The 15528-nt window shown below is 36.6% G+C and overlaps 1 protein-coding gene across 1 annotated transcript; it reads right to left on the bottom strand.

The window, feature by feature from the left end:
• Nucleotides 1-2436: 2436 nt before the first annotated feature.
• Nucleotides 2437-14228, bottom strand: LOC102718648 (DNA-directed RNA polymerase III subunit 1). The gene is made up of 27 exons (XM_006653493.3): nt 14099-14228; nt 13855-13984; nt 13546-13695; nt 13300-13456; nt 12967-13148; nt 12732-12844; nt 12532-12631; nt 11454-11654; nt 11221-11369; nt 11004-11145; nt 10777-10917; nt 10478-10666; nt 9970-10165; nt 9136-9229; nt 8540-8774; nt 8003-8194; nt 7403-7501; nt 6485-6688; nt 6131-6403; nt 5750-5897; nt 5131-5282; nt 4273-4428; nt 4087-4203; nt 3942-4009; nt 3408-3612; nt 3098-3300; nt 2437-2912 (listed from the first exon to the last, which is right to left on the bottom strand). The coding sequence occupies exons 1-27, from the start codon at nt 14167-14169 to the stop codon at nt 2861-2863; spliced, it is 4119 nt and encodes a 1372-aa protein (XP_006653556.2). The 5' UTR covers nt 14170-14228; the 3' UTR covers nt 2437-2860.
• Nucleotides 14229-15528: the final 1300 nt, after the last annotated feature.

Genomic DNA, 15528 nt, shown 5'->3' with positions numbered 1-15528 from the left:
CTCTCTTTTTTTTTTCTTTTCTTTGAGATGGTTTGGTTTTATCACTGTATTTTCCTCTTTGTTTCGGGGACATGTCACTGTACCAAACAAAAAGGTGGTATTTAGATTGAGAAAATTTTTGGTAGAAGTGTCACGTCAAATATTTGACTGGATGTCGGAAGAGATTTTTGGACACGAATGAAAAAACAAATTTCACGGCTAGCCTAGAAACCGCGAGACGAATCTTTTTAAGCCTAATTAATCCGTCATTATCACATGTTAGTTACTGTAGCACTTATAGCTAATCATGGACTAATTAGGCTCAAAAGATTCGTCTCAAGATTTCTTCCATAATTGTATAATTAATTTTTTGGTTCATCTATATTTAATATTTTATTTAGATGTTTAAAGTTTCGATTTAATGTTTTTGGAAAAAAAATTTAGTAACTAAACAAGCCTTTTTACTGCGCGGAAAAAAATATCGGGTCTTTTTACTGACGCGGTCTGTATGTCGGCGTCTGACGGAAGAGGCAGAAATCGTACCCAGATTTCAGACTCGTGACTCGTCCCACCAAACCTCCCTGACGTGAACCGGTGAGGAGAGCTTTCGACAGTATGCAGCTCGTAGTACGTGCAAGCCCATCCCGTTCTCAAATAAATTAAAAACCCTGTGCAAATTCAATGATGGATTTTGGGTTTTTATGATCACGTACTTCCAAATTCTAAATAAGTTTTTATCCGTTCTTCAAATTTTCAACTTTTGGTAGTAGTTAAATTATTCTTTTGTTTATACCGTAAATAACTATCACATAATTTCAATCATCTTGAACACCAGCTAACACAACTGACTACAACAATCTCCTTATGGCTACGATTAGGGCTCAATCATTTTGGAGAAAATAAAGTATTTGAATTAGTATGGAATAATTTGTGTGAATATCATTCGGTATATAGAAACAACGCATAGGAAATAAGGAAAATTTTACTTTCACACAAGCTTTAGAGAAAAAAAAGCATATAAAATTTACATCCAATCAAATTTATTGAAAAAAATTAATGGACCGATATGTGCATGCATTCACAATTCTTAGCTTTTCTTATTTCTATGGGCTAAAATTCATCTCTACCGAACCTAGCCTTACATTGAAATAATTATATGACGATAAATGAAAGTTATATAATTATATTTACAATGCTACACACTCCAAATAAATATAACATAGTATTTTTAAGTAATTTATATATTTTTTAGAAAAAAATAATCAAACAGTCAAATTTTAAACCTGATTGTTGACTACGCCAATGATTCGGGAATGGAATGAGCACTACAGTAAATAGCAGAGCATATGCTGCTACCTCCATATTTTTTATATTTTTTTATGACGCCTTTACTTTAGGCCTACGTTTAACCTTTCGTCTTATTTAAAAAATATATAATTATTAATTATTTTGTTATAATATGATTTATTATGTAGGAACTTTAAGTATGCTTTATAATTTTATATATTTAGATATAAATTTTAAATAATATAAATGATATTCAAAAGTCAACGGTGTCATATAAAAAAAATATGGAAGGAGTACGCTATTCCGCGTTGGTTCACTCCCATCGCATGACGCTCTGTTAGACGAAGAAACGACGACGAAGTCGTGCGAGATCTCGACAGATCAGGGGAAGGAGAGTAGGTGAATGAGGACGCCGCTCCGATCTCACACGACACGCCGACTGGTGGAGTGAGTGGAACGTAACAGAAGCTATCGCCCTTCTAGATGAGCTCCTGGATCTCTTCCTTTCTTCCCAGGCGATCTTCTTGTTTGGCCATGACGGCAGCAGCAGCTCAATCGTGTGGTTGACACTTGACAGGAGGGATGAGTAGAAAAGGAAAATCAGAACATAAAGCGGCTGTCACCCTCGTCTTCTCATTTCCGTTTATAAACCAAAATTTAAATTTTTAATCTTAAATTTAAAGTTGTTAATGTTTTTACTGTAGTTTATTGTAGTTTATTTTATAAAAGTTTTATACATAAATTATTTTTTATTTATAAATAATCACTTAGCTTTTATCATAAAAAAATCAAACAATCACCAGCTCTCTACGGAGAGACTGTTACGCTCGCTGTGAAGGCGAAATAGAAACGGTGATCCTTGTGGAAGCTAGTTATTACGGTGCCAGTAAATTTGCTCAAGCTTTGACATTAGACCAAAAAAACATTTTTTCCCCTTGAATTGAACAGTCCCCCGATTGAATCAAACGGGCGGAGGCCACCTATAGTCGAATTGTGGCATACTGCACCTACCAATGTACCAATGTCAAAGAACATCTTCCCCGGTTCCCCCCCTTGGATTGAATCAAACGGGCGGAGGCCACCTACAGTCAAACTGTGGCATACCGCACCTACCTATGTGCTGAAGTGAGGTAGCTCAAGTAGTTAGGCTTCAATAGAAACTGTCCATCCGAATTCCAATTACTGTACTAGACACTGGTGCTTGTATTTACAGCCAAATATTTTTCAATAGTATGCTATCTACCCGTCAATAACGAGGCGCTCATGATTGACTTCTTCAATCTCAAGCGTGCTGGCCTAGTCCTCCGAGTGAGTATAAGTTCGTAGAGGTGAGTGTGCAAACGAATAAAATGTGAACACGAGGGAACTAAACCAAAACAAGCTGAAACATACGGTGGATTATCCAAAAGAAAAATCACTATCGGAGCAAATACAAATGCCTCAGCAGTGCAGACTTGCCTCAAATTACAGTTGCCGCAGCTGCACGGCCCAATGTGATGCTTATACATCCGCGCTCCTCTATTATATATATGTACAGAGTTTACAGAGTTTCAGCTTCAGATGAATTGGTCTGGTTCGAGGCTTCTGGCTTAAATCACGCTAATATTGGATCAGGCTGATACTTAAATTCAGGCAAATGGTCAAGCCTGCAAGGATATCAATAAATCGTGAGGTTTTCTGCTTGATTCAAAAAATTTAACAATGTTACTGCGAAAATAGCTGTGAAACAGCGAAGCCTGATGAAATAAATGAAAGCACATTGGCTCAGGACAAACAAGTTTGCTGCAACATCATGTTATAGCACAACTAAAGGGTGGGTAATCATTCGTACCTTTGTCTGACTTTGAGAATACCAGTACCAAGTTGCATGGGTATACCCATGATAATGCATTCACTAACTCCCTCTATCTGATCCTCACGACCACTGTATGATGCATTAAAGAGATGTTCCGCAGTTTTCTCAAACGAAGCCAACATCAGCACACTACTTTTCATTTTTGCAATACCATATCTAGTGATGCCAAGAATTTCACCCTGCGCAGAGAATTAGAACCAGCAGCACGTCTGTTAGCATTGAAGGGTACAAAATAGAGAGTAAAAAGGTAGCATAAGAAAATGGAAGTAGATGCTAATTATTGTACCTTATATGTCATCAAATCTGCTAGAAGCATCATATGTCTCGAATCAATGTTCATCCCATGACTTGTCATTGTATACTGAATTTCATCGATAATAGATCTCCTTGCAGCTTCAATTCCAAGCGTCCGGTTCACTTCCATGATGTGGTTACTTTTTGTTTTCATAGCATCAACTCCTGGAGTACCCATTACTGCCAATAGGTTTGTTCTGTAATTACAGAACTATTTGATTAGTATATACTATATACTGTTTCAGGAAAGTAATGTAGAAGTTGGAGTAAGCCAGAAACTCATAAGCCATTCCAAGTGTCAAGACCCTGGAATTCTAGGGATATACAAATAGGTCAATAAACTTCTAACCAAGGTCAACAAATCTACAACCTGAACATTCATGCTACTAAAACTCATGAACAGGAGACAAGACCCTAGAGTTCTAGTGATCTACAAAAATAGGTCAACAAACTTCTAACAATGGTCAAACAAATCTACAACCTGAACATTCATGCTACTAAAACTATGAATAATATAAACTCTTACCCTTCAACTAACAAGCTGTATTTATCTCCAGTTTGGCTGATAACAGCTCTTTCAACAGTTGGAATACCCTGGATTGATTAGTAGAAAGGTCAGAGATAGCACCAAAATGGCACATCTAGCACCACACATCTTGATAAATGCTAACCTTCACGATCACTTTTGGAAGCATGGATTTGAGGTTATGCAACTCATATAGAAGTTTGGATTTATCTATTGCAGTTGGATATACTCTCAACTTTGCTTTATCGATGACACGAACATGCTGCAAGGATGATGTACAATAAATACTATAACAGAAAATTTCGATAATATCAAAGAGCTTTGTTGATACCTCAGATTTTAACTTTATTCTTGGATGATTCAAAATTGACAGCTGCACAGAGTCCGCAGAGATGCCCATGTGCAGATCTTCTATACGTTGCATATCAAGTTTGACAACCAAGTTTGGCTGACTTGATTTTAATACAATCTTTATGTCTTCAGCCACCTGCTCAACACAAATTCCATCCATCCAAAAGTCAAGGGCAAAGTAATACTGTGAAATTCAAGGAGAATACAGAATAACATGTACTTAATCCAAATTGAGTGCCCTCCTTTACAAAACAAAAAAAACAAAAAAAAATCTCAATTTGAGTTCTCTCCTTCACAAAATTTATAACTTGAGGATAGAGCTTTTCATTTCTAGAAGATTCAGGTTCATCCAAGACAAAGATATACATACAAACTAAAACTAAGATTATAGAATAAATTTTTCACCTAAACAAACTGACAGCAGTACAGCACAAGACTTGCTGTTGAACTAACAAATTACTTATTCTCGAACCAGATAATTCATACAAAATAACTCAATATTTATATTATTATTGAATATCACACAGACAGTTGAGCAAGAATACAAAATTCAGCATAAATGGAGAACACTAAAGGCTAAAGAAAAATTCATAATTTTGTAAATTGAATAGCCTGGTAAATATGCTGCAAGTAAACTAATGCCTAGACATATATGAAATGGCCAATCTCTTCAAAGTGTTAATGAAATATTAAACTCGTGTTATCATTTAATATGCGTACGAAAACATAGATGAACAGGTAAAGCAGACTGACTACTTGTGAGCTCAAGTGCATGTAATGATGTAAAATGCAAGAGGATAGAATTATCAACAGCAAAAGAAAATTTGGGCCAACATACCTCACCCAGAACTGCTTTTTCCATAGAACCTTTCACAACGCGTGCAGACAAAACATCCTTCCCAGAAAGTAGCTCAGCAGTGATAATAGGTGTGCTTATCTTTTTAGCAGCATTGATAATTTCCTTGATGCGAGGAACACCAAGAGTAACATCTTTTTACTTGTTAAGGAAAATGATTTGAACAGCACTGATCTAGAGTATCATGCATGCACTTCTCCACATCAAGATATCATATGCCGTAACATTGTGCAAATCAATAGCAGATTTATGATGATCAATTTGGGATGGAGTATAAGTCACTTTAGGTTTGTTATAAGTCAAAGCTCTTCAAGTTTGACCAAATTTATAAAAAATATAGCAAAATTTTCAACATAAAAAATAAATATACTATAAAACATACTCAATGGTGGGTTTGATGAAACTAATTTGGTATTGTGGATATTACTATTGTTTTATAAACTTGGTCAAACTTAAAAGAGGTTTGACTTAGGACAGACCCAAAGTGACTTATAATATGAAATGCAGGGAGTACGAAATAGGCCAAAACGTCCTAATTGAACATATTAACACAACAAGAATTAAGAGCAGAATTTTCATGACCATCTAGTATTTAGGATACTCATGCTAGCTACTCCTGCAAAATGGAATGTTTTCAATGTCATCTGAGTTCCAGGCTCTCCAATACTTTGAGCTCCAATTGCCCCAATCGATGCTCCAGCTTCAATTTTCTTTGAGTGATAACGAGATAAACAAGTGTCCAAGAAAACCTGAATCATGTAACAATGGAAAACCATTACAGAATGGCAAAACAAAATAAAATGCATGGACAAGCCAACAAAAAAAACTTGAAATTGTCTTAACATTTAGTGCAAAAAATTAACATGACCATGAAATTAGTAAGAGACCAAAATTTGATTGGATATAGACTATATGATTGATTTATCAGGTCTTTGGCAAAACAGGGATGAATTGATATGTGAAAAATTACGAATAAACTCACCTGTAGTTGTTTTGCAGATATACCAGAAATATTAGCAGCAATGGATTCTTCAATGCTGGAGTCCTTTCCAACATGATTTTCATCTAGGCAAAGAGCTCTCCTTGTGCTCTTCAACAATTTTATACGGTCCTCAAGAAAATCCTTTAACAGTTGCTTGAACTTTTCGCTACAACCATCATCAGAGGAGGCATCATGTTCAGAGAGCTTGTCATTTAAAATTTGCAATATTTCACCTGGAGATAATGTATTCTGTCCCCTTTGAGGACATGTGGCCTACGAAAGTAAAATGGTCAGCAGACGAGGCACATCTCATTTGATCATTCAAACAAAGTATGTTTACATGTTAAAGCTAACCATGACTTTCATAAACAATTGATCCAAATTTAAGGGCTTGCCATCTTCCCCTTCCATCTTTGCAGGATCCATGCCATCATCTCCATATAGGAATTGAACAATACCACCACTAGCATTGCGGACTGTCTGATCATAGAAAACTGAAAGATCTTCCAATCCTTTCATTAATCGGCGGGACATATATCCTGTTTCTGCTGTTTTAACCTAAGATCACAAGTTCACAACCAAAGAAACAAGCAGGAATCAGATCCCAGATTTCCAACAATTCCCAAATGTTTTTGAGAAGCCAGAAGGCATAGAGTACACTGGAAAAGATTAATGGGTTCCAGCTTGGTCCAGCAGAACTAAGGCATGTCTTCATGACACCACTATAGTTCACCTAACAGACCGCTGCCTGGAACTAGCATAGTGCTGTGAAGGTTTTCATGCAGTGAAGTACAGTGCCCAAGATTTTTTTTTAAAAAAAAAAACTCAACGGCAAGGGCCAAACAAAGCCTAAAAAGGAACGGTCAAATGGAAACACCAGATTCTGGTACACAAGTTGATTTAGTGCCCACACAACAAACATGGAAACATCTTCCCCAATCATTGCTCTGCTCGAAATATAAAAGAGAAGTGGGCTTGATTATATAAGAAGTGATGAATGAATTTATCATTTATTTCTAGTTGATGATGTATTGCTCTTCTATTAGCTGATAAGAAGTTTCCTAATCCTGTCCCTGCCCAGGCACAGGGAGCTCATTCAGATTATTCTTCTCACATAATATCATCATTGTACTACTTGATTCAATTGAGTACTATGTACTGCAGTCAGACTTTTAAACCTATGCACAAATCTAAGAAAATTTTATGCTCAATACAACTATAGTGCAAATATCCACTTATGCAAACAATAGAAGGTTTTATATGTAGACATACCGCCGTGTCAACAAGACCTTCTCTCCCACCCATCGTATGGAAGAAGAACTCAGTGGCAGTCAAACCATTATAAAAAGAATTTGCAACAAAACCTTTGGCCTGAAAATGGAATACAAAAACATATTAGTATGTGAATGCTGAAACCATGAACTAATTCAAACAAAATTGTATTCAGATCAAGTTGAATAGAAAACATTTTCTCTAAGAAAGCTACAGAACAAATTAATAAAAACTATAAGTCGATGATACTTCACTCTGAAAAGGTTAATTTTTCTACATGAGGACTTGCAACAGAATCCCATGATCCTTTAAAAAAGATAAATAATTATGCAGCCATTAAGCATACCTCATATACATATGAAACAGAAGTAATGTCAATTCAGAACTAGTGCACCAGAAGAATAATTATGCAACCATTTAGCATACCTCATATACATAACAGAAGAGATATTGTGTTTAAAATAAAACATTACATGTATTTTCAATTTGTGGCCTGTTTGTCTAGTGCACCAGAAGAATAATTATTTCAACAGAACTAGCAATATCCAACACAAGATATTGATACACAAATAAGCAAGCCATATTTCTAGCTGTTCTTACCGCAGGAGTCTTTGAATTTATAGGAAAGTGGGGAAGAGTTCGATCTATAAAACCATTCGGGGCACGATGCCCTCCAACTGATTGTTGGCCAACACATACAACCATCTGACTAATGTTGATTGGAGAACCTTTAGATCCACATTGAGACATGATTAATGGGCTGTTCCTCCAGTGAAGTGTATCCATACAGATCTGATAAATAAGTTCAATGCATAAATACAAAAGAGTAAAACCAAATTTGAATATTTTGTCTGAGTCCACAAAATAATTGCAGGTTCTCCAATACAAGTCAAAAACACACTAAATATCCATGCAACAGACATTGGTTCAGTAAACTTCAAAGATATGCTCACTGGAAAATAATATTAAATGTAGGGCTGAGAAATTGTTTTCTATCTTATTAAATGTAAGGGTGAGAAATGGTTTTCTAACTGTAAAGAATATGCAAAAGTTAAATAATGGATTAGTTTCATAAAAGATTAACATGTTTATTGGGTAAGGAAATTCAAAAGGACGATAGAATTGGATGAAACATACGTTTCCAGCTGCTTCTCTGATTTTATTCAGTACATGAGTTATTTTATGCTCCAGTGTTTGAGCTGCATTGCAACCGGGTTGCAAAGTGAGTGCACCTTTGGAAAAAGAAGTAATAAGATCATGGCATTCTTTGTACCCCTCATCTATTTTCTTTTTCTTTTGTTGGTCTAGATGTTCTCCTGGTCGAACATCATCCACACCAATTGAGAAACCATGGTTCCCAATAAATCTTGCACTGCAGGCAAAGATGAATGTAATTCAAATAAGAAGAAATGTACACTTACATAACAATCTAGCACCAACAATACAAATGAGTAACTCCACAAAATGGTAATAATAAAGATATAAAAATCTGAACATGAGTGTACACCAACTATTCTCCCTGACAAAAGTAAACTTGTGATGAAGCAAAGTGGATGGCGTACAAATAAAAAGAAGGCAGAGTTGACTTATTAGTTATTTCTATTACAAAGAGGTTACTTAACCCTCCACATTCTTTAATGGAAAAAATACATAACAAAAAATTACTGTCATAGCACTTGTTAGATAAAATTTAGGAAAGTGTTTGGTCCGTTATGCAATTTTGTAGCTCTGACCTAAATTTTGCCAAGCGGTTCATACAACTTGCTGCAGCATGAGAATTATAGTCTCTTACAAGAATAGAGAACATGCCATCCTTATTCCCATTACCTGGAAAAAAAAGATTAAACATTGCTTTGGGTTACTTCCATATTTAGCAAGTAATATGAAAAAGAGGACACAAAACTACGGATAACTAGCACAAGGGAACAAATACTTTTAATAACCTGGTTGATGGAATGCACATCATTTGATTCATTAGGTAAACCATGCCAGGATTATGAATATGCCTATTACTAATGTTCTAAAGAGAATGCAATATAGTTAGGATAATAGGATCTTATATTGGTAGAGATATCCACACTGCAAAGGGTACACCAAACAATTACAATATATATGATCTCGTTGTAAGCATTTGATGTTACATGAAAACTTTTCATATGAATTTCCAGATTTCATTTGTCACGAAAGTAGTAGTTGTGATTGGAAAGTTTCTCTATTCTGCAAAACTGAAGTGGACTGATTATAGCTTTGAAATCAGGAAATTTGTAACACCCGCTCTGGTGACTGAAGTAGAATAATCACAGCTTCGACTTTACAGTTTCTCAGGTAGAAAATTGTATTTACCCACCCAACACCAAACATGGACCACGAAATGATTTGAAGCACTTATAATAAGCAAAATATTGCTGTATTCATCGAGGACAAAATTAGAATAGAGTAATTCAGTTTTCTAATCCTGAAAATTCATTCTTGAGATGACTCGTGCAATCAGAGATTTCAAACAAGCTAATTTTCTGAAGTGACAGGTTGGGAGTCATTTCAGCTGAGTACTGGCTGGTAATTCTCACCTAAGGTTTTCTTCCCAACTTGGCCAGATAGAAGTTCACTGTTTCGGAAGTACACAAAACCATCATTGGGACACATCGTTTCACGTGACTTCGAATAAATTTTCTCTTTAACAGTAAGATTCAGAAACACCTTTGTACATGCGTTAGGACGTACTAACACACTGAAGAGTTGTTTACCAGTCCAAAGCTCAATAGGCTGCACAAGGAGAACAAAATAAGTAGCCATAGAGTAATCAGGAATTTGATGAGAAGGCTAAGATGCACAAGGTGCAGCTGGAAAAGAGATAAGGTACTGCCTCTTGTTATCCATAATAATGCTGAAATTCACTTTACAAAAATTATTACACTTATATGACAAAGTAATCCATTTTGGTAATACTAGTCAAACAAAAAATGATGGAATTTTGTTCCTAATACCTCCAATTAATGACAATCATTGGTTGAAGCATTAAGAAATATCATATCTTTAGTTTGGTGCTTGCAAATTTTGTTCCTATAAACAACTTACCTTAACCAGAGCAGGCGTTGGCAAATCGATGTTTTCCATTGCATCACCAAGATATGAACATAAGAGAGTAAATGATGACCTGTCATAAAAGTTATCTTTCCTTGTAACCAGAAAAGAAGATGTCAAAAAGTCTTGTGTGGATGCAACCAGAATTTCCCCATTCTTAGGAGTACATAAATTATTCTGAACCTGCAAAAGTATTGATGACTTTGAATATTAGCTACAGAATAGCAGTAGCACATCACAACTCAAAAGACAGTCAAATGTAAAAAAAAAAAAATACAGTTAGCAAATGCTACCCCCATGAGCATAAGTGCTTCAGTACGAGCTTCCTCGGTCTGAGGGACATGCAAATTCATCTCATCACCATCAAAGTCAGCATTATATGGGTTACAGACAGACTCGTTAAACCTTAGTGTTCTCCAGGGCATTATCCTTGCCTGTGATTAAATACAACAAGCAAGGGACCAACATGAGGCCAACATTTTCATGTAGCAAGTACAGTGTAATATGGAGCAATTCATACCCTGTGAGACATAATTGACATTCTATGCAAGCTCGGTTGTCTATTGAAGAGGACAATGTCTCCATCTTCTAAATGCCTTTCGACTACACAACCATACTTCAAATCTCGAGCAGCAATTCTTCTATCACAATACTTTAAGTGCCTAAAAATGTAGTATATAAAAAGTGTGAGCTGAACTTATCAATAATTTCAGCGCATTTAGTAAAATATAACTTACAGCTTTGTTCCATCAGTTTGTATGATAAAATTTGCCCCTGGATGTTTGTGTGGACCATTTCGTATACACTGACGCAGCTTCTCTATGTTATAGTATGAAACTCTTTCAGGATAAGTCAAAACTCGAGCCATCAGGATGGGAATAGCCACCTGAAGTGTCAATTAAGGATGACATAAAACATCAATAACGAAGTGAACAAAAAGGATTTCTAACATGACCATCAGACCATGTACCTCTGTTATTCGCAAATTTGGATCAGGAGAAATGACAGTCCTTCCAGTGTATTCAGTACGTTTTCCAGACAAGTTACCTCGAAATCGGCCTGTCTTCCCTTTGAGTCGTTGAACAAGGCCTCGATGCTGTGACTCAGGTAGAGAGGGTGCATCACTGTTGATATATTCAACAACTTGAAGTTGAAGGTGTTGCCAGCAATCCTTCAAAGATTGAAGAGAGACAAATTAGCTAGATCTTACAAATAGTTGCATGTAATCATTTAAAGCAATATCAAATTGGAAATGGTTAGAATGAATATTATATGGTCAAAATATTTTGATTGCACCAAAAGGACTTTTGTGAAAGGGTCATTAGCAAAGCACAGTTTTCAAAGTTCTAAATGATTGTTTTCCTTAATATAGATGAGTACATGTTTCTCTTGAAATACTAGTTGTTACTGACATAGTAATTTAGTTAGCTAAACAGGAATAAGCATTTAATCACATTTTAAGTAAGACTTCCAAAAGATAACACTTTGAAATTGTCATGTTTGTAAACACCAGCCCACACGGGAATTCTGCATATCAAAGGGAAGTCATAATCTAACTTAATCTTGTTAGACTATGGTCCTGTTTGGGAGAGCTTCTGACAGTTACAGCTTCTCACAGAATCTGCAGAAGTCAGAAGATCATAATCTTAAGCTCCCCAAACAAGGCCTATATTTCTGGTTTTCACATTTTCTACTTGTGTAAATCATTATGTCTCCTAAATTGCAGTTTCCATATGGAGAAACTGAGCTAAACCCTTAACTAGATTAGGGGTCTAAATAGTTTCCAACACACTATCCAAATCAGCTATCAGGATGAGCATTACATAACGATAGAGAGACAATGGTTTCTAACAGGGTCTAAATAGTTTCCAACACACAATCCAAATCAGCTATCAGGATGAGCATTACATAACACGATAGAGAGACAATGGTTTCTAACACCGTATTCAGAAGGAAATCTAAATATAAATAAGTTACAGTCCACGAAGAGAAAAGTAATGGAAAAATGGAAAATAAAAGGAATGAAATGAAAATGTGAGTTATCTTACAAAGCATTTCATGAACTGGCCACCGGTTTGAAGGTTCTCCTTAAGGATGGAATTTGTATTAGCAATACTCTTCAATATGACGGTAATGCTATCTTCATTGCTGAAATAAGACAATTCATGGCATTACAAGGACATGTAGCTGTGGTGAATCACTGTTTCACATGAATATGCTTAAGTTTCTAAAAAACCAAAGAACAAACCTCATTCTTCCACCAGCCACGAAAACAGAAGGACGTATAGGTACAGGTGGCACTGCAATCTCTGTCACAATAAGTTTCTCAGGTCTATCACCAAGGTTTAGTAATTCACAGTCCTATAGAGTGCAGAATATTGAAGTGAGATAAAATATATCATAAAAGTAATCAACCAAACTTATACCCCACAAATTGTGGTGCTCTCATAAAATGGTCTTGAAAGATGAAAAATGGAATCTACCTCGTCTGTCATTCTTTTGAAAAGAGATAGAACAGTTGCAGGGTCTAGCATGTGAACAGCACTAAAAGATAATTTTTCTTTCTTATGTGATAGTGCTTCCTTGAGTTCTTCTGTGCTTCCATCCAATGTTTTGCTACAGTCATGAAGAATTATCAAGCCTGCTCTGCCCTTTTTAGCAACACCTGTACTACCAACCAAATAAAGGCAAAAGTGAGAGATGTTATCTAAAATGTTGACTTCTAACAGCAGTCAGGTGATCGTTAGTAGGCCCTCCTAAGGAAAAATTATAATTGGTGAGCTGAAGATAAAAAGGAGTATCACAAAGAAGCTTGCCATTTATGAATCCACACCAGGGGCAACGGGATAATTTGCATTTGTCCCTCACTTTTTTCATGATAGCACTTTTCTGTAGCGGATCTGCTTTGGGATTTCTCATTTTCTTCAAAAACTCTAGGCGATCTTTCTCCACAAGAAGAACCCTGCTGCAGCCCTGGAAACAAATGATGGAACAAGTATAAGAACAATCACGGTTGATGGATTCCATAGACCAAGAATCTAAGCTTATTCGTGCAGCGATACCTTGCAGATGCACTTCAATACATCCAAAATACAGTTAAAGAATCCAACATTAAAAACTGGAAGCGCAAGCTTCAAGTAACCAAAATGACCAGGGCATTCAGCAAATGAACCATGACAAGTACTGCACTCCCCAAGCTTGTTCGCCGCACCCTGAAATTAAGTGAAAGGTTATAACAAAAGGAACATCAATGAACCAATGGCGCAGAAAAACTGAAACCATAACCCAGCGGCCTTCCTACGAAACAAATGAAACCCCATTTGCTCAGGCAGCCGCACTCAATGAGAATCCCATAAGCCAACGCGCATTACCATCCGCGTGTCCAATAATCCGTTGGGCACAGGCCTCATCTCCTGGTTGTAGATCCGGCTGTTCCAAACCTGCACCTCCGCGGATTGGCGCACCTCGTTGCCCGAGAACATGCTGAACCGGATGCTCTTTCTGAACCGCGGAGTTTCACAAATTGAATCCGAAAACAAAGTCAGTTCACAATCGCAGCGCCATGATGATGATAACGAACAGTAATAACGGAAAACGCTAGACCGACGGCCTTACATCCTCCGCGTGCCGGCATCCTCGATGAAGGGCTCCTTCGTGCACCGCAGCTTCTCCTCCGGCCGCGCCATCCCACCCCCTCTCCCCTGAACTGACTCACTCTGCACGACGCGGACCGCGCGAGTCGCTACAGAGGCGTGGACTAGGGAAGGAGAGTAAGCGTGACAGCAGCAACGGGGGATAGAGCAGGGGTTTTAGGAAGGTAGGCGGCCAGGGCCGTACAGGGGAGGAGGCTAGGGCGGGTTTGAGAAGGAGCGGAGGCTGTCCAACACACTGTGCATGGGGGGGGGGGGGGGCGGGGTGGCGCTTCCCGCTGGCGAGGCCTACCTCCGGCAGACGTTCGGAAGCGAGCCGCCGCAGAGGGAAGAGGTGGCGGCGGCGCGGGACCCTAGATTGGTCTCGCCGTTCCGAATGAAATAAATAGGTAGGGTGATATTGGCACATTTGAAAAGAATAAACTAACACGAAAAGGGATAAACTCGTGCTAGTACAGTTGGTTATGTCATGTCGTCGATGGCCTTCGGTCGAGGGATCGATTGTTCCTATTTTCATACTATTTTTCGATCTCATAATTCTTTTTTGTAAGAGTCGTATTCATTTCATTTGGGGTTCGCAGATTTGATTCCTATTATTTTTTTATTCATATTCCTTTCCTATATTCTCGTTTTTTAAGATTCAATATTCTCGTTTTTTAAGATTCATATTCCAGTTTCTTGTAAGACACATTCTTTTTTTAAAAAAAGATTTCATTTGAGGTTTGCTCCATTTTCCTTGTTTAAAGATTTCATTTGGGGTTTGCTCTATTTTCTGTTTATTTATCCTGAATATTATTTTTTAAAATTTCAGATTTCATTTGGGGTTGCACATTTGAGGTTTGCTCCATTTTCCTTTTGTTAAAAGATTTCATTTGGGGTTTGATCCATATTCTGTTTATTTATCATGAATTTTTTGAAAAAATTAGAAAAAAAAACATTATGCATATTTGAGGTTTGCACTATTTTCTATTTATTTATCTCAAAGGTTGAAATTACTAAAAAAAATTGACACAAACTTTTGTTGAAAAAAACATTCAAATGTAAATGTAGTACAATTATAGTTACTTATACTATATATATATATTTACATTGTGCATTTCGATTTCCGTACTATTACATTGCAGCAAGATCTATGCAGGGAAAAGTGAAAAACATGTTGCATTTATTTTTATGCCATATACAAGTTATATAGAAGCTACAATGTAATCGCAATATAGTCACAAACTTACAATATATAATAATATATAGTTACACCTGAAATTCTTCTACTTAAAAATGTTGCGTAAGATAGTCCATGTTTTGATTACAATATTAAACTTTTTAATTCATTTTATTTTTTATTCCCTTGGTTGTACTACTTCCACATTTTGGTTGACGTTATTTAATGATATCGTC

The sequence above is a fragment of the Oryza brachyantha genome, chromosome 4 (assembly GCF_000231095.2).
Source record: "Oryza brachyantha chromosome 4, ObraRS2, whole genome shotgun sequence".
NCBI classification, from domain to species: domain Eukaryota; kingdom Viridiplantae; phylum Streptophyta; class Magnoliopsida; order Poales; family Poaceae; genus Oryza; species Oryza brachyantha.
The sequence above is the reverse complement of the archived record's forward strand: the minus strand, read 5'-3'. Positions and strand labels throughout refer to the sequence as shown.

What these genes read in the sequence shown, in the direction of transcription:
- LOC102718648 (XM_006653493.3), bottom strand. Translation starts at nt 14,169, where the DNA reads ATGGCGCGGCCGGAGGAGAAGCTGCGGTGCACGAAGGAGCCCTTCATC. An exon ending in TATCTGCAAAACAACTACAG is followed by an intron (nt 5,898 to 6,130) that starts GTGAGTTTATTC and finishes TACATGATTCAG; the next exon opens with GTTTTCTTGGACACTTGTTT. An exon ending in CAGATTTGATGACATATAAG is followed by an intron (nt 3,301 to 3,407) that starts GTACAATAATTA and finishes TTCTCTGCGCAG; the next exon opens with GGTGAAATTCTTGGCATCAC.